Source organism: Uranotaenia lowii, chromosome 1 (assembly GCF_029784155.1).
Source record: "Uranotaenia lowii strain MFRU-FL chromosome 1, ASM2978415v1, whole genome shotgun sequence".
Taxonomy (NCBI): domain Eukaryota; kingdom Metazoa; phylum Arthropoda; class Insecta; order Diptera; family Culicidae; genus Uranotaenia; species Uranotaenia lowii.
In genome coordinates, this window is record NC_073691.1 from 163,796,555 (window position 1) to 163,819,037 (window position 22,483).

The 22,483-nt window shown below is 36.4% G+C and overlaps 1 protein-coding gene across 1 annotated transcript in view; it reads right to left on the minus strand.

Moving 5' to 3' along the window:
- Positions 1-458: 458 nt before the first annotated feature.
- Positions 459-22,483, minus strand: part of LOC129755273 (coiled-coil domain-containing protein lobo) — a 272,349-nt gene continuing 250,324 nt past the window's right edge. The window contains exons 5-6 of the mRNA XM_055752072.1: positions 16,882-17,094; positions 459-1,167 (exon numbers count right to left, since the gene is read on the minus strand). Coding sequence (XP_055608047.1) covers positions 508-1,167; positions 16,882-17,094 — 873 coding nt within the window. The 3' untranslated portion in view covers positions 459-507. The remainder of the gene's footprint in view (positions 1,168-16,881; positions 17,095-22,483) is intronic.

Consider the following 22,483-nt stretch of genomic DNA (forward strand, 5'->3'; position numbering starts at 1 on the left):
ATATCTGCATAACTCAAGAACTGATCAAGCAAATTGTACTAAATTTGGCGTAGGAGGGTATTTGGGCACGTTTGATTACTAAAGATCTGACGTCAAAAGCTTCATTCTACACACATAAACACTTGCAAAATGGGGAATGTTCAAGTTATTACCAGAACGATAAGAAAAATCACGGTTAAATTAGGTTTACCACTTTTTGATCCAAACACCCTTTAATCGAATTGGCCTAAACTCGACAAAGTTGGTGCTCTCCCCGACTATCTCGGATAAGAGGGTGATACTGCATTGATTTATCAGCCATTTTGTCCATCGGCTGTATGCGCATATTACCTGCTGTGTGCATTTAGGAATACTTTTCCTAACAGAAATCTTAGCTGGAACTATTTTCGAAGAAGATAAACAACCATTACATTGTTTGTTATTGAGTATTGTTTCCAATAAATTTGTAAAACGTGCTTCTAAAATATAGAACTCACACAAAGCACTGAAGTTATTTTAAAACAATTTTCAATCATCAAGTTTAATTTCCACTAACGGCTTAACTGCCAGACGAGGATCCTGGTGTAGAGCATTTTCCAGGTGCCGCGCTTTCTCCTGATACTCCTCCCGAAGACTGTCGATCCGCATCTGGATCACGTTTTTGTTCAGTTCGATGTTCTCACCTTCGGAAATAAACTTCTCGTACTCTACCTCTTCGAAGTGTTCCTGGAATTTGGCGAGGAATCGCTTCAGCGACAACTCCTCCGAGTTCAGCTCCCCGAGGCGCACCTTCATTTCGTCGTCCATCTTCTGGTAGAATTTGGCCAGATTTTCCATGCAGCAGCTGTACGCATCCATCACCTGGTTTCGGGAGCATTTGTTCAGGTCCAACCGGAGCAGATAGGGTGCCAAAAAGTCGGCCTGCTGCTTCCGGATCAACTCTTCCCGGGCCCGAGTTTGCTCGAACCGCTCCAGCCGGATGCGGCGAGCTTCCTCGTTGCGCAGCGGATCAAACAGGCTAAAGGATAGCTTAGGGCAGTCGATTTGCTTCTTCCGGTCTCGAAGCAAGGTTTCAATTTCCACAACCCGCCGACAGAACGCCATGCTGGAGCCTTCCTCGGCCTTCATTTGCTCGTTTAGCAGCAGAAAAAGCTCCAAATGGGTCAGCTCAGGGTCCCAGGGATTGGACTGCAAGTAGAGAGATTTGAACACATCAGCGCCTTTCAAATGTTGCAATCAAATGAGTTATGTGGTTTAAGCAGATGGACATTAGACTGCCCCAAATTTGTATGGGAAATTCAAAACCTGTGAAATGTTATGCGCTGCAGGTTAAAATTGATCCTAGGCCTAGTACAAGATCTCATGCCAAAATTGGGCCAGATTGGATCACGTTTAGGGGTCGCTCAACGAGCCTGAAGTTTGTATGGGATTTTGAGACATTTTGTTCGGGAGAAACATGAAAAACCAGTTTTTCATCAATAACTTTGGTTCCCGTCGGCTGATTTCTTTCAAAAACGGGTTTTCTTAAAGCCTAAACTATGAAAAATATTTCATCCGAAGACTGCATTTCAATTAGAGTTAAGATAAGAAAGTTATAAGGCTTCAAAAATGGGCTAACTTTTTTAAGGATGGTATTCATCACTGTTAATGAGTCGAGGCGGTCGAACATATTGACGCCTCATTACCAGTGCTGAATACCACCGTTAAAAAAGTTAGCTCATTTTTGAAGCCTTATTACTTTTTTATCTTAACTTTGATCGAAATGCAGTCTTCGGATGAAATATTTGTCATAATTCAGGCTTTAAGAAAACCCATTTTTGAAAGAAATCGGCCGACGGGAACCAAAGTTATTGATGAAAAATTGGTTTTTCATGTTTCTCTCGAACAAAATGTCTCAAAATCCCATACAAACTTCAGGCTCGTTGAGCGACCCCTAAACGTGATCCGTTCTGGCCCAAATTTGGCATGAGATCATGTACTAGGCCAAGGATCAATTTTAGCCTGCAGCGTATAACATTTCACAGGTTTTGAATTTCCCATACAAATTTGGGGCAGTTATACAGTTATAGTTTTTGAGCAGGGAAAAGCCCCCTGGAGCAGTACAGTTTATCTGACTCCTCCAAAGGGCATAAAACCTCCTCATCGTTTTTATTTTGCATTTTTTCAACTTGTGTTTTTTTGTAAGGTTTGCGTACATATTTTTGTAGTTTTTCACGTTTCACACTTCATAATTATTCATTTTAAAATTCATTTAATATAATAATATATCACTAGCGATAGTTGATGATAATGGCGGTGGGTGGCGATGGGTGGCGATGGGTGGCGGTAGGTGGCGGAAGGCGGTGGGCGGTGGCGGTCGGCGGTAGTGGTAAGCTGTAGGTGGCGGTGGGTGGCTCGGTGGTGGGAAGAAAAACAAAAAAATATTGCAAAACTGGCATTAGTCGGATGTTTGCGCAGGTTCATGATGAGGACTGATAGCTGATGGTACCTCCAGCGAGATTTAATCTCTTTGAAGGAGGTACACTAGAATCACTGATCAGTTAGGGACGTATTGGCGGATGGTTTTTCAGATTATGTAGTTAGAGATTTTGTTACGAATATGTTGTTTGCACATATTTTTAAATTTGATAAGATTCCTTTCTTCTTTCAAACTATTTGGCAGCTGATTGTACTTCGACTTGGAGAAGTAATTGTAAGATGCTTTAGTTAGGTTCGACTTTGGACATCTAACTTCCAGCATTTGGTTTCTTCGCAGATTGTAGCGGTGGTTACGGATTTGTAGTGTTTCGTTGTGGTGGGTTGACGGGTTGTGCAATTTATTGTGGATTTGAACGAGGCATTGTAGTTCTCTCAATGCTAGAATGGGCATTATAGATTTTGCAGCTTCTGTGTAAAGACTTATTGTTGGGTGCAATCGTGTTTTTTTGTAGATAGTTTTCAAGCATCGATTTTGAGTTGCTTGAAGCGACTTTAATTTTGTTTTCGTGGCACTTCCATATATCGCTACCATGTAATTCAATCTGGATTGAACGAATGCTAAGTACATGGCTTCTAACTGCTTCGTAGGGACAAACTTTGATACTTTCCATAAGAGGCCACAGGCAGCGCTGATATCGTTTTTTATTTGGTTAATGTGGGGGTGCCAAGATAGTTTGGTATCAAAAGTTAGGCCTAGATATTTATAGCTATCGACGTTTTCTATGACAGTCGAGTCGATGGTCAAAACTCGGTGCTCTTCAAGTCGTTTTCTAGGTGAGTGGAATACCATGTACTTTGTTTTGGACAGGTTTAGCGATAGCAAGTTTTCGGCAAAATACCCCATTAGCATGTGCATGTCATGTTTCATCCGGCTAATCAAATCGTCTGCGTCTCTTCCAATATATGTTAACGATGTGTCGTCAGCAAATAAGCGTGTTTTACCTTTGAGCGCTAGTTTCGGTAGATCGTTCACGTACAGTAAGAACATTAGTGGTCCTATGTTACTACCTTGGGGTATACCAACTGACCAATCGGTAAATGTACTCCTACGTATTGGACACGGTCGGATAGGTAACTCCGAATCAGATCATTAGCTGTTCCTCGAATTCCATAGTAGTTCAGTTTATCTAACAACAGCTCGTGGTCTACGGTATCGAAGGCTTTTTTGAGATCGAGAAAAAGAACTGCAGCAAATTGTTGATTTTCGAACGCATCGTAGATTTCGTTAGACAACTCACTTGCAGCGGTCACTGTACTAGATCCTGTTCTGAAGCCATATTGATGACTGTAGAGCAGTTGGTGTGACTGAAGGAAACCAATTAATCTGCAAACTAGCAGTTGTTCCAATATTTTACTCAAGATTGAAAGTACAGATACTGGTTTATAGTTGTTAACGTCAGTTTTTTGTCCACTTTTGTGTATTGGGACGATCCGTGCAATTTTCAGAAACCTGTTACCGATTCAAACAATGTTTGCATTCGGTACCAATTCAATGGAGCAATAGTTTTTTTGTTTTGTTTACGCGGTCTTGTTTTTTTAAATTTTGTTTGGTTTTGGCTCATTATTAGTAAATTTAAATTTAAATATAGCTATAAAAAAAATTAGCTTGTCCAATATGCCCTAATCGAGGTTGACCGTCAAATGACAGGTGTCATTTGACACATATGACACCGGATCTAGAAAACCCGAGAGAAAAGAGCGGGAATCTGGAGGCTTATGCGTGAACGACAGCGGTTATCTCGTTCACTTATATCGGGATACGGAAACAGTGAACACCTAACAGAAAAAAATAATCCTCACGAAGAAGTTTCGGAGTTTTGTGTGCGGAGTGTCCGGCCAAGGTGGCCGATGAAAAAGGGCAAAACCGTTGGTGCAAATCGTTGGTGCCGATTCAACAATTGTGGCACCTTAATTAGTGAGGTACAGCTTCTACACTTCGCTATATTGTGTAAGCTGTGGGTACCCGGTTTGATCCCCATTCGTCTGGGAAAGCGTGACGTAGTTTCCACACGCTTTGCCCGGTTTTTATTATCCCGACCGCACTGCTTGACCCCCAACTGAAGCAGCTCCGAACGACGCCCCTGCGTTAAGAAAACACCCGGTTAGGCCGGATTACACCAGGCGAAACACGGCCCACATCTCCATTTGTTGTGGTTCGTCTACCAGCTCCCGGTCAACATTCACCACAGCGTGGTTGGCCCGTAGCAGCCGAATCCAGCGGACGCTGCCCGGTTCCCTATCGGTTGGAATTGGAACCAAAGTGGAAGGCTTCTCCAGAAACAACGAAGCGATTTCTCCATCGATGGCCATCGAAAACTCCAGACGGAAAACCCCGGTGACGGCAGAAATGGCAAGTTAATAAATGGTAAAACGTTATTCTTTATGTTATAAATTAGTAGAGTTTAATGAGCCCTGTTATTTGTCTTGTTCCATTGTGTTGGTCCGCTTTGTAGACAGTGTTTGGTCGTTTCCGTCCTCCCTGAGAACGTGCGCCGACCCTGAGAACGTAAGTATTTGAGTTGAGCTGGCAGGAAGTAGATGACCAAGTCATAAACTTTCAAACCTTGGGAATGTACCGGTCGTAATACTTTCGTTGAAAACATTTTTCAGAAGATCAGCAAAAAGAACATGATGCCTTTTCACAAATAAGGCCGAAATTCCGTCTGGTCCTATGCTCTTTTTTGCATCCAAGTTATGAATTTTGATCAAAACCTCCTGCTCAGTTGTTGGAGTTAGAAAAATTGATTTGGATAGAGCATTTGTCAATGTTCCATATTTATTTATGTTGCGTTGACTACAAATGGTGGAGGCAAGCTGGGGTCCCACATTCGCAAAAAAATCGTTGAAGTGGCTGGCAACTGACAAAGAATCGCTGGTGGCCTTTCCGTTTATGTTCAGTATTATTTTATTGGTTTTCACATTTTCCCGATTGGTCAGAGAGTTTATAGTTTTCCACATTTCTTTTTGACTTGAGGATTTGAAAAGAGATCCATAGTAGGTCTTTTTGGCTATCATTTTCGCTCGTTGAACTTTTTTGGACAGCTGCACAAGCATTTCTTGGAGTTGGGAGTCGTGTGGGTGGCGTTTGCTTCTGGCTAAAAGGCTGTTTTTAGATTTTACTAGCTTCCAGACATCATAGTTCATCCAAGGGCAAAAACCTTTTACCCTGGCACAAACTTCTACATTTTTCGAATATTTTTTAATAAGATTCTTATGCAGGTTGACAACATATTCGAGTCTTTCTGAAGCAGGGCTTGTGGAAATATTGCGAGTTAAATTTTCAAATTCTTCGTCCACTTTGGAATAATCAACGATAGTTTTCTGAAGCTGCGTTTTGGAAATTCGTCTATCAAGATTAACACTTGAGAATATAATACTATGGTCGCTTATATCAGTCAACAGTGTTTCATTAACTATCCTGTCGGCTAATGCTTCGGAGCACACAACATGATCTAATATGTTACCACTGGTTGGCCTAGTAACAAACGTGTTCGTAATAGTGAAGTTGTAACTATCCAAGATGGAGCAATAATCTCTAGTAGAATCGATGTGTATTTTGTTCGCAGGAATATTGATATCTCCGACTACTAAACATGGAGCACCTCTCTTGGAACCGGCTAATAAACTCTCCAGTTTATCAAGAAATATTGGTAAACTAAACGACGGAGGTCGGTAGATTGCGTGAACATGTAATAATCGTGATTCTAGCTCGATCGTGATATGGATGTGATGGAAACCTTCGAAATGGTAATTAAGGAGTACGTCGCATGTTATGTTTTCCTTATAAAAAACTGCAAGTCCACCTCCTTCTCTATCTTGACGGCAAGAAAAAATCCCTGTGTATCCCTTGAAGCTCAATGATTTTGTCGCATGTGTTTTTAGCCAGGTTTCTCCAATGACAATTATATCAATTTCATTTACGTACTGCTCGAGTACATCATTTATATCATCAACTTTGCTCATATTGTTCAAACCTCTAGCATTCAATTGCATTATGCGTAAAGTAAAACGGGAGTTTAAACAGTTTGTGTTTTTATTTAAAGAATCGATTGTTTCATAATAATAATTACAATTTAAAGAATTCATTTTAATATAATAATTAGAATTCGCTGATACAAGTTTTTAATTCAGTGTTGGATGCGTTTAGGTTCCGGCAGATCAGGGGATGATGTTGAGCTCGATGAAGCCAGTCCACGTTTGTTAACGTTTTTTGAAAGAGCGTACAGTTCTTGCTTACTGCCAATATGTTCCACCTTTGCACCGTCTTTACGTCTGATCAGCACTTTACCATTCCTTCCTGGCCAGATGTATTTATTTATTTTGTAGCGGCCCACCACACTCCCCCACACCAAAAGGCTCAATTGAGCCCCCTGGTAATGGACGCTACTGTTCTCAGCATGTCTGGCAGCAAAATGATAATAAGAGTAAACGCGAGCAAATTTTAATCATGCTGAGAACACAAATATTTATAATGTCGTGCGAGGAAATGTATTATTTAACTAAATTGACTACAATATGAAATCTCAATGGAAAATAATTTCCTTTGAAGAGATTCATTATTCGATATTTACTAATATACTATTTATTTATTGCTAATTTTATTATGTTATGTTCAATAATTTTATAAGATAAAATACAAACTACAAGATTTTTAAGAAAAATAATATTAGATATTAACGCTACAAAAGTACAAAAGGTAAACAAAACAAAGACTGGTTGATGATCGACTGTTTTAATGGTTCAATTTTTCTTTCAAAAGCTGTATCACTTTGGTTTTGAACATGGAACGATTGGTTATGTTTTTAATATCCGTTGGTAAGGTGTTGTATTTAGTAGGTCCAATAAATGAAATTCTTTTTTGCCCTAATGATGTTGTGGATCGGCTTCGTTGCAAGAAATCTGACTGGCGAGTGTTATGAGTTCGCAACCCCGTAGTAAAATGGAGGTTTTGAATATTTTCAATTGAGTGTAGATTATCATAGACATATACAACAGTTTGCAAATCACAGAGTTCAGATATTGGAAGAACGTTATGCGATCTTAAAGAGTAAAGCTGAAGGGTAGGGAATAACAAAGGGAGCTTTAAGATGTTTTTCAAGCATCTATTCTGGAGCGTTTGAAGTTTCTGTAAGTGGGACAAGGAGGCTCTTCCCCATATCATAATAAGGTAGTTCAATTGAGAGTGGATAAACGCAAAATAAAATTTGAAGAGAACATGTTGTGGAACAAAATTTCTCAGTTTCCAAAGAACACCGCAAAGAGGAGTAATTTTTTTTTCCAAGTGTTCAATGTGACGATTCCATGAGAGAGTTTCATCTAAGTAAATTCCCAAGTATTTAAAATAACTAACTCTCTCAATAGTATTTCCATTCATAGCTGGGTCATTAGTACGAAGTAGCTTTTTATGCGAAGAACGAAACAACATGTATTTTGTTTTAGTATAATTTAGTGAAAGTAGGTTTGAATTGAAATATTTTGAAAGCAGTTTTAGGTCGTCTTCAATGTGCTGAATTATAATATCAGGTGAAGTTTCAGAATAAAAAATTGCTGTATCATCGGCAAATAAACGTGCTGTGCCTTTAAGTTGAAGGTTACATAAATCATTGACATATAAAAGGAAAAGTAATGGCCCGATATTACTCCCTTGTGGTACACCGATATCAATATTTCTTAATTCGCTTCTTGTGTTTTCAATAGCCACATACTGCTTGCGACCTTCTAAGTAGCTACGAAGGATATTATTTGCTGTTCCTCTTATCCCGTATTTATACAGTTTGGACAATAATATGTCATGATTTAGAGTATCGAAGGCTTTTTTGAGATCCAAAAATAGTGCCCCAACAATATTTTTTGACTCTATTTTACATATGATGGAGTCAACTAATTCTGAGATGGCAATTTGAGTGCTCGAACCTGATCTAAATCCATATTGCAGTTTATAAAGTATATTGTTCTGATTTAGAAAGTCTACAATTCTATTAACAAGAAGCTTCTCGAACACTTTACTAAAAACGCTTAAAGTCGAGATAGGGCGATAGTTATTGACGTCAAGCAAATCGCCAGCCTTAAAAACAGGGATGACTTTCGCAATTTTTAGACAGTTCGGGAAAACTCCTGACTCCAAAATTTTATTAAAGTATTGTGTAAGTATGTGCGAGAAAGTTTCGTGGTTATTTTTCAAGACATTAACAGGGAAACCATCTGGTCCATGACCCTTTTTATTTTTAAGTGAAAAAATTACAAGTCGAACCTCGTTTACACTAGCGGGCCGTAAGAATATTGTATTTTCTACCTGTTCGATTTGAGTCAAATGATCATTTTCAGTATTTACTGGAATCTTTTCAGCCAGGTTCTTTCCAATTGTGGAAAAGTGTTTGTTAAATTTCTCACAAATCTGTGTACTATTGGTTATAACACCTCTTTCATCTGAAAGGTTAATTGAGGAAGTCGTTTTAGATTTACCTAAGAGCGTATTAATGTTTCTCCAGAGCTTTGAATGTGGTGAATTATTTAATAAGCGCTCGTAATAGAGCCTTTTACATTCTTGTTTTTTTGAACTCAATTTTTTATTTATGTGAATTAGCATCTCTTTTAAATTGATATCATTTGGATGCTTTTTCGATCGTTTTAAATAATTCTCTTTTATTTTGATGAGTGTCCAGAGGTCAAATGTCATCCACGGACAGCAATTTCCTTTAAGTTTTACCCTTTTATTAAGTGTTCGAGAAGAAATTTTCACAAAGCGATTGTAAGTTGATGTGATTTCTTGTAGGCCTTCATCAACATTTTCTGGTAGTTGAATACTGTTTAAATAATTCACAAATAAGCTGTTTAGTTTAGCGTTATCAACTATCTCTTTCCTAAGAATTGTTACATTTTTATCACATAATAAATTGAATGATGTGAGTATTTGTAAATGGTCACTAACATCAGAAAAGATTGTATCATTTTTCAATCGATCTAAGTCAATTTGCTTCGATATAACGTGATCTAGAATATTCTGAGTTGTTGGCCTAGTAGGAAAGGTGTTTGTACAAGCGTATCCAAAAGATTCTAAGATAGATCTATATTTTGCTACGGTATTCAGGTTAATCAAATTCACAGGAACGTTTAGGTCACCGACAATGAAGCAGGAGTGATTATCAGCAACAGACGTTAGAAGAGATTCAATTTGATCACAAAACATGTTAAACGGGAATGAAGGGGGTCTATATACGCCATGAACACAAATTACTTGACCACTTGTACAAATTTCGACACTAATTCGGTGAAAGCCATCAAAAGTTATATTTTCAGTAGTTTTAAATTTCAAATTTGTCTTTATATACATAGCTAGGCCTCCATATGGTTGGTCGCGGCAAGAGAAAATCGATGTATATCCCGGAATGTTGTAAATACAACAGTTATCTTTACCAAGCCAGGTTTCACAAACAACAATAACATCGATACAAACATTAAAATGATCAATGGTCTGTAATATGCAATCAAATTTATCTAAATTATTCATACTACGTACGTTCCATTGCAAAATTCTAAAGGATCTTGAATCATTATTAAAAGTACTTAAATTAAAATCTTCTACATTTTCATGGTATCTATTCATTAAACTATTCATTGAATAAAATATGTTTCAGTTTTAAACATTTGTAGATCTAAGATCTTATTTTGATCGTGGATCAGCATTGTTCCTTTTTCGTTTGGGTGAAGGACTTTCATTTGGAATCGTGGATGTGTTATTTCTTTGCTGAGTGACATGCATGCTCATGAAGCGATTCATTTCAAATTTAGTTTTGATTATATCAGGTTTTGAATTATCTGTTTGTTTGACCAAAATGGCACCATTTCTTCCGGGCCAAATGTATTTGGCTCCAATTAAGTCTTGATATTCGCGCAATTCAGTTAAAATTTCCATGGATAAGGGCGTCAATTCATCCCTTATTGTGACGTTTAGTGGTTTACCATCAACTACTAATGAAGGATTTATTGAAGAAGAGGCAAGTTTCCCAAAAATTCTTTTTTTACTGAAAATTTCTTCTTTTATTACTGTATCTTTTAATAGAACTTTAATTGGTGGAGACTTTTCATTGGGTTTATTGGATGATATTAATCTAACAGCGTTTAAAATGGATTCAGTTTTAAGGTCGTAGCCAAAAGTGCCACATGTTTTGCGTACAAGTTCTTGTGTATTTTCTCTATTATTGTATGGCAATCCGAAGATCAAGAGGTTTTTTGAAACAGCCTCCCGGTTAAATCGGTCGAGGTTTATTTCCAATTTATGGACCTGATTGGTAAGATTTGAATGCTTAGATTTGAGATCAGTTACTTCTTTTTCAAGAGCATCGTTTCGGAATTTTATGTCTTTGAAATCAGTCTGAATTTCATCGAATTTCGTGGACAAAACCGAATTGTTCCTGGACACCTTTCGCAGATTCTAGAAGCTCTTTTCCAAACGAAGTCATTTCGTCGCGAATGGTTATTTTCTTCGAGGATTGAGAAAATGATTCACATACATCGGAGGCGACTAGAATACCATGTGCACGTTTGTATTCAAAAAGTTTTTCTTTAGTCGCTTCATCTTTGAACTGAACAAGAATTGGTGCGACTAAATTCGGAGAGTTTTTTGATGCCAATCTTCTAGCATCAGAAATTTGATCGAGTTCCAAAGGACATTTAACAGCGGCACTAATCTTACCGACTAGTTCAAGCGTGTTTTCTTTTTCTACTGGTGGTACTCCTAGAATAACAGCATTTTTCGACGTGATATTTCTATTGATTTTATCCATTTCGAGTTCCAGGTTATCAACTTTGAGCATTAGTTCCCTATTGCGTTCCTCTGCAACTGCCAATTCGGATTTGATTTTCTTATTATCGTGTTTCAGCGAGGACAACTCATGGCGAAAAACATCGAATCCGTTTTGCAGACCATCGAACTTCTCAGCCAAAAAGTTTTGCGATTCTTCGATTGTTACGGATGTCTTCACAAGTGTGGCAATCTCGTGACGAGTTTGCTCGAGCATAACCCGTGTTTGCCCAGCATCTTGTCGTGCTTCTCGAACTGCCTGACCCAACGCTCGCATTTCGGCTTGTGCTCCACCAGCATCTTGGCGCGTCTCACGTACTGCCTGACTCAACGCGCGTATCTCCTTCATTATTTCGTCGTTACCGGTATTGGCCTGGTTCAGCAATGCTCGTTTCTCCGTACATTCTACGCTGCATAAAAACGATTGTTTTTTGGTTTTTGAAATTGCATTACCAAAAATTTGTTTGCAACGAAAATGCACATATCGGTTGCATTGAATACACTCTATTACTCGGGTGGAGTGTTTCTCGATCTTCTCACATAAATAGCAAAAATCAAACTTATCATTTTCATCGTCGCTCACCATGATCATCAAACTCGTAAACAACAAAACTTGGCGTCGCGATGCACGAAACTTTCCGTGAGACGTGAGCTTTTCAAATGATACCGCTTTTTTGTCTATCCGAGGACGCTCGCCACCGACGTTAGTACCCGTGAGTTGGTTATCATAAACAATGGACAGTGACCGGCGTGGACGGTGTAGCTAATAGCAACCTCCAAGAGAATATATAATTATATTTATATTATACCTCAGTTGTGACCAATCGAGTGAAAACAATACCACAAACGGGCCTCGGAACCAGACGGATTGCAGCAGATATCCTTTTCCAATTTTAGGTAGGTTTTTCCTAATAATTTTGATGTTTATCAGGGATCCAAAGAATGCACATCCACAAATAACGTCAGTGTTGCCCTTTCCCATGGGTTCACAAAGTATTTATTTTTCATACGATTATGATTTTGAGTCGATTAACTCAACTGAACAGGTTTGAAATCGCTAGCAAATCTGTAAAAATTTTATTTCTTTTTTTTTTGTAGAGAAATGAATCCAACTTAGATGAAATTTCAGGGACTAGATAAGAGAAAATCGATGTTGAAAAACATGCGAAAAAAATTCGCCTTGTCTCCCGGTGAGACTTGAACCCACATCTTGCGCCTCTCCGGGGCCCATGTATTAACATTCTACTACAGGAGACCAACCTGGCGTATGAATATTATACTGGTTGAGTGTCTATGTCTATCGGAATGAAGGGAATAGTTCTCCCATGTGATCAGGTTCAGGATCAGGATTTTTTCGCATGTTTTTCAACATCGATTTTCTCTTATCTAGTCCCTGAAATTTCATCTAAGTTGGATTCATTTCTCTAAAAAAAAAAAAGTTTCGCTGACTGAATGTTTGAGTCAAGACCCATCTCTGGGTCGCAATTTAAAAATAGAAATAAGGCGGTGCCAAACACCGAAATTGGCTGGATATCTAAATACGGCAAACGCATCATTTCTCATCATAACTGACAACCCGTGCAGGATATGAGAAGGCAATGCAAATCTTGCCGTGCTTAAAAATGTCCAAACTTGATTCCAACTACCGTAAGATGAAATGATGGGAATAGAAATAGACCAAGAAAAATGATTATGATCACATGGGAGAACTATTCCCTTCATTCCGATAGACATCGACACTCAACCAGTATAATATTCATACGCCAGGTTGGTCTCCTGTAGTAGAATGTTAATACATGGGCCCCGGAGAGGCGCAAGATGTGGGTTCAAGTCTCACCGGGAGACAAGGCAAATTTTTTTCGCATGTTTTTCAACATCGATTTTCTCTTATCTAGTCCCTGAAATTTCATCTAAGTTGGATTCATTTCTCTACAAAAAAAAAAGTTTCGCTGACTGAATGTTTGAGTCAAGACCCATCTCTTGGTCGCAATTTAAAAATAGTAATTTTATTTCTGTTAGAAACCCTGTTCGATTTTGGAACGGAACAATAGGGTTTAGACAAACATCATAAATTGTTTTTACCTTCTAAAATTTTGATAACATAAAACAACTACATAAAACCAAAATAAATTGCATAAAGTACTCAATAAATGATAAAATAATAAAAATTTCATAATATTTAAATACAAATATAGTATTTTTTTTTACATTGGTTTACGTACCCTGTAGATAAACCGTGCTTATTGCGGAATAACGTGTGAAAAAAAAACTGTCTGTGTTGGGAATGGGGGAGACCTACTTCGAATGTTGAAATGATGAGACCTGAGGCCTGAGATCGAGATCTGAAACCTGAGATCTTAGATCTAACACCTGAGATCTGAACCAGATCTGAGACCTAAGACCTGAGACCTGAGACCTGGACCGGAGATATGAAACGGAGACCTGAGACCTGAGACTTGATACCTGAGGCAGGAGGAGTGAAACGTGAGGAGTGAGAAGTGAGAAGTGAGAGGCGATAAGTGAGACGTGATACATGAAACTTGAGACGTAAGACTTGAGACGTTAGAAGTGAGACGTGAGACGTGAGAAGGGAGCCTTGAGAAGTGAAAAATGTGCGAAGTGAGACGTGCGAAGTTAGAATTGAAACATGAGAAGCGAAAAATAAGAAGCTAGACGTGAAACGTGAGAAATGAGCCGTGAGAAGTGATAAGTGAGTAGAGAATTTCTCACTTCTCAAGTTTCACTTCTCTCTTCTGGGTCATTTTATACTCCCCACGCCTCACTACTAACTTCTCACGGCTCACTTCTCAAATTTCACGTCTGACTTTTTATTTTTCACTTTTTATTTCTCATTTTCAACTCTCACTTTTCCTTTTTCACGGCTCACATCTCACTTTTCATGTCTTTCTTCTCATGTTTCAATTCTAACTTCGCACGTCTCACTTCTAACGCCTAAAGTCTTACGTTTCAAGTTTCATGTCTCATGTCGCACTTCTCGCTTCTCACTTCCAACGGCTAACTTCTCACTCCTCACGTCTCACTCCTCCTGTCTTAGGTCTCAGGATTCAGGTCTCAAGTCTTTCGTCTCAAGTCTTACGTCTCAAGTCTTACGTCTCAAGTCTTACGTCTCACGTCTGACGTCTCACTCCTCGCTTCTCATTTCTCACTTCCAACGGTCAACTTCTCACCTCTCACTCTATAGGTCTGGGGTCTCAGGTCTCAGGTCTAAAGTCTAAGGTCACAGGTCTAAAATCTCAGATCTCAGGTCTTAGGTCTCAGGTTTCAGGTTTTAGGTCTCAGGTATCAGGTCTCAGGTCTTGGGTCCTAGGTTTCAAGTTTCAGATCTCGAATCTAAGGTCACTGGTCTCAATTCTCTGGTCTCTGGTCTGATGGCCTCCGGTCTCAGGTCTCAGGTCTCAGGCCTCAGGTCTAAGGTTTCAGGTCTCAGTTCTTAGATTTCAAGTCTCAGTTCTCAGGTCTCAGGTTTCAGTTCTCAGGTCTTAAGTCTAAAATCTCAGGTCTCATGGCTCATATCTCAGGTTCTTAGGTTTTATGTCTCAGGTCACACGACTCAAGTCTCATGGCAAGGTTGCCAAAATCACAAAAAAATCTAGAAATTCACAGAATTTTGGGTATACTTTCATCACAGATTCTGTGTCACAGAACACTGTATTTTGGAAATATTCACAGATTTTTTTAAATGTAGTACATTTTTCAATAATTATAATTTTTGAAAACATTCATTTAGGATTTTTTACTTTGTTTTGAAAAATCATGATAAGATAGCTAATTTCAGTTGACTTTTCTTAAGTAAATTGTAAAAAAACCCAATTTTCAGGATTTTTTTTTTAAATTAATGGTATTCCCATAATAAAAAACCATTACAAAATTTCTGAGTTACATCACAGCAAGTCAGTTTTTTTTATTAAATATCACAGATTTTTTTACGGCAACCTTGCTTCTCAGAGCATTTTTTGCAATTTTTCAAGGACTACTATCCCTCTAATACCGTGCAATTCTCGAAAACCATCTGTACCATAAAAAGACTTAAATTGACAAAAAAAATTAAAAAAATGGAAAAAGACCAAAACTATGAATATGACAAAAAAAACATCCTACATTGACAATAAATTTGGAAACTATTCAATTTCTCTAAGCATGATGAAAAATAACGAAAAAATGACTAAAAACTGTATGAAATTGATCACAAATTACGTTAATAAAAGGTTTATTATTGTAACAAGTTAAAAAAAACTTAACGATAAAAAATCGTTTGATTTTGGCACAGTTTGATATAGGCACTACACATTTTTCGAATGCCAAAAGGACTTTGTTTGTTCTCAGAACCATGGCAAAAACGTTCCATGAAGATATTTAAAACACTAGTTAGCAAAACCTGCAATTTAAAACCATTTTCTTGGATTTATTCTGATTTTTTATTTTCGAATGATAACAACTTTTTCCAGGAAAATTTGAGTCGCTTCTCATATCAGCCAAAAAAAAATTAGGCTTAAGAATTGGTAAAAACAATAAACAAAAAATAAATACTTCAAGCTTATTTGAATTTTTGGCTGAATTTGTGTGAAAAAAATAATGGTTTTATGAATTTTAAAGTGATTTTCCAGCCGTTTGATAGTTTTCCATTTCATTCGGTCAAATGTTGGTTTTTAAAAAATTATTTCCTGATTTTCTATGATTCAAGTTTAGAATTAAAAATTACTTATTAAGATTTAAGAAAACTGACAGCAAATTTAACATTTTCGTTCCGTAAAAAAATACTTCACAAGCTGAAATATTGGCTTATTCTGCAAACTTTTAGAAATACAATGATTTTTCATTCACATCAGTTTTCATTTTTCGCTGATTTTGCTCTACATATTTAATTTGCTATAAAGCTTCGAACGGTGGAAAATTTTAATCTTATAACATGATCGAAAAGTTGAAAAACATATTTTTTATCAACTTTTAACGATGAGTTTTAGTAGCATTGAAAAACAAGGCTGAAAGTAGCGGTCTCTTTTTTTAAGTTTCCTCTACAATTTAATACAAAACTCAAAATTTTTCGATTTTAGAGTAAATTTTTCTTAGACCAACAAAAACAACACATCATCAAGATAAAACTGGTTAAAAAATCGATCCAGTCGTTGGCAATAAACTTGCCGTTTGAATTTATGAAATGAACATTATTAAATGAAGCTCAGCTTGAAATTATTATAAAACGCAAGACAATAGCAATGGGAACATGCGTTTGAAAGTACAAAAAATAAAATCAAAGTTTTAACAATAACAATTGAAAAACAAATTACAAAAATTCTCAAAACGATTTAAAACTTCATGAAAACATATGAAGCCCTGAAATTAAAATATGTTTACTCAATACAATTTGGAATTACTGAAAATTCCTAGTCACCGTGCCTTATATTGGCCATTTCTAAGCTCCTTTTGTTGGCCCTCCGTAAACACGAAATAGATCATTACTTACAGTGCTCAAATGACAGTTGAACAGAAACCAATGCAAATGACGTCAGCCCAGCACAAAAGTCGTCGCATCGATAAAAAAAAAAGTCGGCTGAATATCTTTTTAAATTAGCCAATAACCTTTCCTGCCATTTGATGTAACTTACTGTGAAACCGGTGGTACAGTCGGGATCATACGGAACCTCTTCGCCCATTTCCGATTTCGGTGGCTTGATGAATTCCCGGGTCGAAGCGGTGATACAGTCGTCCCCGTAGTGGAACTTCAGGAAGATTCGGTTGCGCTGCAACGAACAGGTGCGTGTCGCTATATCCTTGACGGCCCGCTTTGCCGCGTTTCGGTGGAACTTTTCGGTGATGTGCTTTCGGGAGAAAAGGGGAGAGAGATAAAGAAACGAAAAAATGAGAGGGTTCGGTGTAATCGGTAAAGCTTTCGAACTATTTCGAGTAAGTTTGTTGCTATAATGCGGTGTAGTTGAAAGTTTCTGATATAAAAGCTTCCGTTATAGGGAAGTTTGTGCGATACCGAGAACGGCATACCTGAGATGCGAGTTTATGAAATAATCAGTAGGTCAACAAAAGAAATAACAAAAATCACTTCTTAGTGGTGATTGGTGATTGCAACACAAAAAATAATACCATTTTTTTTAGGTTTTTTCAAGTGCCCCAATTCACATACTTTATTTTGCTATGATAACATTGTTGTAATATAAAGTATGACCGTAGGAACAGGGAGAAGGGGGGTTTGGGGGTTTTTACCGCTCCTCCCCATGAGGGTTCAGTAAAAACAACTGAAGCTTTCTACTCGTCATTCAAAATTTGTAAATCCTTATTCTTGATGATTATGACACGGTTTACGGTTTACGGTTTTTCAAAATTAACTATCTTTAAAAAAAAATTAAGCCAAAACCTCGAAAATAATCCCAGGTTCCGAATTCTGCTACAGTTTTTTCAAAACTTTCTCACTTGTTGATGAAAATTCAATTCTGAATATTAAATTTCATATAAGATCAAATTCATCTCAAAAGGTTCTGGTTCCATATTACTAAATTACAAATTGTATTTCTATTTTCTTCTCGGATTCTGTATCCAATTAAGGGTTCTTCATTTTGAGTTCAAATCATGTTTTGAAATAAAAAATGAAACACGGTTTGAAAATCTGGAAGAAATTTGAATTTTCATTTTTTTAAAATTGATTAAAATGCATGAAAAAGAATTCCTGCTTTTTTGTTTCATATTCAGATTTGAAGTTTTTTTTGCGAATTCAAATAATACTTTATAAAGGTAATTTACTTTTACAAGTTTAGTTGGGCCAGGCAGGGCCGTAGGAAGAACCGACTCAGGAGGGGGGGGGGGGGGGGGGGGGGATTGGTGATTGATTTTTACCTATGACTTTTTTGCCCAGCAATTCACGAATACGAAAAAAAAATAAAAAAAAATATGTTTGTTACTATATGATTATTCATTTTTAGATACTTCGACATTTAAAGTTTTCGTATTAAATCGTAAGTTTTGAAAATTGGTCCTAAACCTAAAAGGTGAGCTATATTCACTTCCATCGATGGTTAATACCTTTGAATTTGTTTAAGAGTCAGGTAGATCAAACTTAGTTGATTTGGGTATAAAATAAGCTTTTTTTCAGAGAGTCTTTCTTTTCTTGAATAAAATTTATTCGATACTCAAATCGAACAAGCTCAATATTCCAAACTATTTTGCAAATTCAAAGATTTTAACCTTTGATGAAAATAACTCAAATTTTCAAAAAAAAGAAGCTAGACATAAAAATTATCAGATTTTCGGATAATTTTTTTTATGCAAACTTCAACCAAATTTATGATTTTAGTATGAAATTTTGCTTCAAAAACTGCAATATTTACACATTTTGGACCAAATACGAGATATTTCGATTTTTCGCTAGCCGCTAGTATGCTCCATTAAAAAGCATTATTCAAACGCTATGAATCTAATAATGAAACCTTATTCTACAAAATTTAACAGAATAAATCCTGTTACTCAAATGTCTATAATAAAATAGCAGAATTTTGTTTATTGATTTCTGAAACATAAACTGCCGAATTTTGGTGTCCTTAATGTATTTGTAATGTTAAACAAAACACTGGGAAAATAAAGTATTTTGTGCAGATTTTTTAGGTGAAGTTTATTCTTTCGCTGCAAGTATTAGGTATTCATAAAAAAATCAATTTCATAATGAAAATCCTGTGGATGATTTTTTGAAATAAAATTAGGGTTTTTTGGATAAAACGAAGAACTCAAATTATACCTTCTATTTGTTATTTTCAATCGACGTGTGTTTGTTTTAAAAATTGAAATCTGGAAATTTAATTCACAAGCAATCTTAAAACATTGAGGACCGTGAAGAATTCTATGACAAGACACACCGAAATATGGCATTCTATATCTCAAAAACCCCTATACTAAATTTTACAAATTTTAGAATTTCAAGTTACGGCAAATGTTGTATTCAATTTTGTCGAAAAATGTTTGACACTCAAATTCAGTCCATTCGAGTTTTACAAACTTCGAAGTGTACCACACTGTTGGCAAGCGAAAAAACCAGATGACTCGTATTTGATCCGTAATGAGTTAAGGTCACGATGTCTTGAATTCCTCATCAATTTATGTTGATTATTAAATTATTTTACAAGTTAAAAATTTTTATGAATTTAAATCTACATTCATAATCTGAATTCTGAACCTGAATTAAAAATTGTGCTTTGAATCTGTATCCAAATTTCTTTACGATTTCTGAAATGTAAAACAAATACGATTTCCGAATCTTATTCCAGATCAGACTTTTATGAGCCAATTTTTAGAGCCCTCATTCATGAATCTATTATTTAAATTCTGTATATTTAAAATTATGTAGGGGAGAGTGGGGTATCGTGGGCCATGGGGAAACGTGGGCCACTTTTAATATCTCAGATGTGTGTTGAGATAAAAATCTCAAACCAACTGTCATCGTCGTCGCTTTGCGTGAGCATATATTCCTATATGTTGTTGACTGAAATACACACCATTTGCTTATTTTATTTATCAAGCTAAAAAAAGTTAGAAAAATTTACTTACATAATTAAAAAAGCACCCGCTAATTTCATCGATGGGGAACCTAAAGTGCATAATAAAAATATGCTCATACGCTTATGAACTTAGTTTTATCATGATCTTTCACGTGGAAAAGGAATGTTTGATGAAACATGAATAAGTCACACAAACGCAACCAATTTGCAAATCATAGCTTGTGGGGAATCGTGGGCCACACTTCTTGAATCACCTATATTTTTATGTTTTTATAAACATTCAGAACTTAAAATACGTTTTTCCTATCTGTAAAGTTTTCTTATGCCAAATGAAGAATTATGAAAAATATTTTGTCCATTTTATATAAGATATTTTACCAAAACGTTTGCGAGCCAGGAGAAAAGATTAAGTGTGTAGATGCCGTTTTATGATATACAACTTTAACCTATTTCATAGACTATTCTATTACAATCAATAATAGTATTCAGCGCTGTGCGATCTAAGCTAGCTATTTACTAGATATACTTGAACCGATATTCACCACTTAACAAGAAATCGGGAGACACGAATAGCGCTATCTGGCGTCAGAAATGGAAGTATTGCACTGTGAATTTTTTCGGAGCTTTGATCAGAGATGCCAGGTGTTCTGATTTTTTAATTGACAATCCCATAAAGTGTGGCGTAGCATATAGAAAAGGCGCAAGTAAAATTAGTACTTTTTGAATAAATAAAAATTATTAACAGCGCATATTCTTAAAATTCTTAAAACGTTATCCAAACCATTAATGCATCGGCAGCGGTAAGTGCTATCCCAGGTGTTAATCAGGGACACATTCTAGGTCCTTTTTTAGCTTTAGCAGCTCATTTGCGCACCGGTAAGTGCTAAACTGGTTTTCATTTTTACCACTGGCGACGCTCCGATAGGTGTTGTTGTTTTTTGTTGCTATTTTATTTTGTAAACACTTTAGCACCTGTCAAATCAGGAGCTGGTCGGTATTCAAATATGGCTTTTGGCTTGCCCTTTCAATACCAAGGAGCAAGTGTCAAAATTGAGTGTTATTATAGCTTTAACACCTGACCGCTGCTGATACTCTTAAACATCGTGATTGTAATATTACTATCGATTTAGCGCAAAGTTTTTAGAAAAGAAAAAAATGAAAAGGGGATGTTATTAAACTCAAAAACTTTAAGGTCAAGCATTTTCTCAAGCAAACTACATATTCTTAATCAAACATTTGCGCCTTTTAGTTTCCTCAAATCGAATTCCATAATTTTTTTTTTCATCTTTGTCTTCATTTCGAGTTTTTAACAACGATCCGTTACCTATAATATTTCATACAAAACGGCAAATCAAAATAAGCGAAATCTTAATACAAATTTTAAAAGCTTAGCTAAGAGACGATAATGAAATATGGATAAAGTAATAAAAAAATGGAAATTCAAAAATGAGTATGGGAGAGTGGGGAATCATGGGCCACTTTTTTTTCGTTGTTCCATAACTTCTTTATTATAGAAGATAAAAATGAAAATAAAAAATGCCCAAGTAACAATTTGAGTTTTAAAAGGAACTGGAAGGGCACTTCAAAACTGTGTTTCAAAACAACGTTTAGTTATATAAACCCCATTTAAACATTTATATAACACCTATAAGTGTAAAAAGGCCCACCTACAGGAGGTTCTGAAGTGCCCATCCTAAGTATCTTATACAGCCATATAAACTTATATGTGTTTTGCTCAAGGCTTGTTTCAGACAATTTTTCTTTTTGCACTGAACGAAAAATTCGTGATGGTTTTGGAAATCACATCATTAAATTAAAATAATCTGACTGAGTACCTAGCAAAACTTTTAGGTTTTTATTCAGTCAAACATTCAAGGATGACTTTCATTATTATTCTATTAAATATCATAATCGATTTTTTCTATTTTCCCTATGGTTAAAGTTGATGCACTTCTAGTTTTATCGATCAGTTTTCGAAAAAAGTGCTAAATAAAAAACGCCCCCCAAAATTATTAAGAAATAGCATAGCTCAATAAATATTATTTAATTAATCAGAAAATTCCGATCGAATTCAATGTGCATTTTATACTTCCCGATATACCCATTTGATGCATTTATTGGCACGAACAACATTTCTTATAGCTATTCATGGTAAATATCGCTCTATATTGTAATAATCAATGAAAAAAAATATTTTAAGTTTAAATTATTTTATAAGAAAATGGCGATTTACTCCAACAACCTATTAGACTTGAATAAACCAACTATACAACCTATTAATCTTGTCACGGGCCTTTTTCAGAGTAATTATCTTGAAAACATCAAAATAATTTGTTTCAGTATAGCTGTCAGTGCGCCACATCCAAAACAAAACATAAATTTTCTACCTGAAATGTCGTCTCCGTTGGAAATTTTTATTGCAGCTGCTGATTGGAATCAGAAATCAAAAACACGGATCGACAATCCTCTCTACTCACAGGTAAATATGCTAAATTGTTAATCTTAGGAGAACAGAAACACCAACCATATTATTTTCAGGGTTTTTTGATTTTCGAACCTGGGAGAAATCATCCTATGGAGCGCAACGAATTTCGGATGGTTATTCCTGGAACCCAACGGAAGGAGGCTGGTGGAGGCGTTCAGCATTGAGTGCAATTGAGTGTTAAACATATTTTCTCCGAAAACCGCAGCTGTCAGAATATTGCTGGCTGCA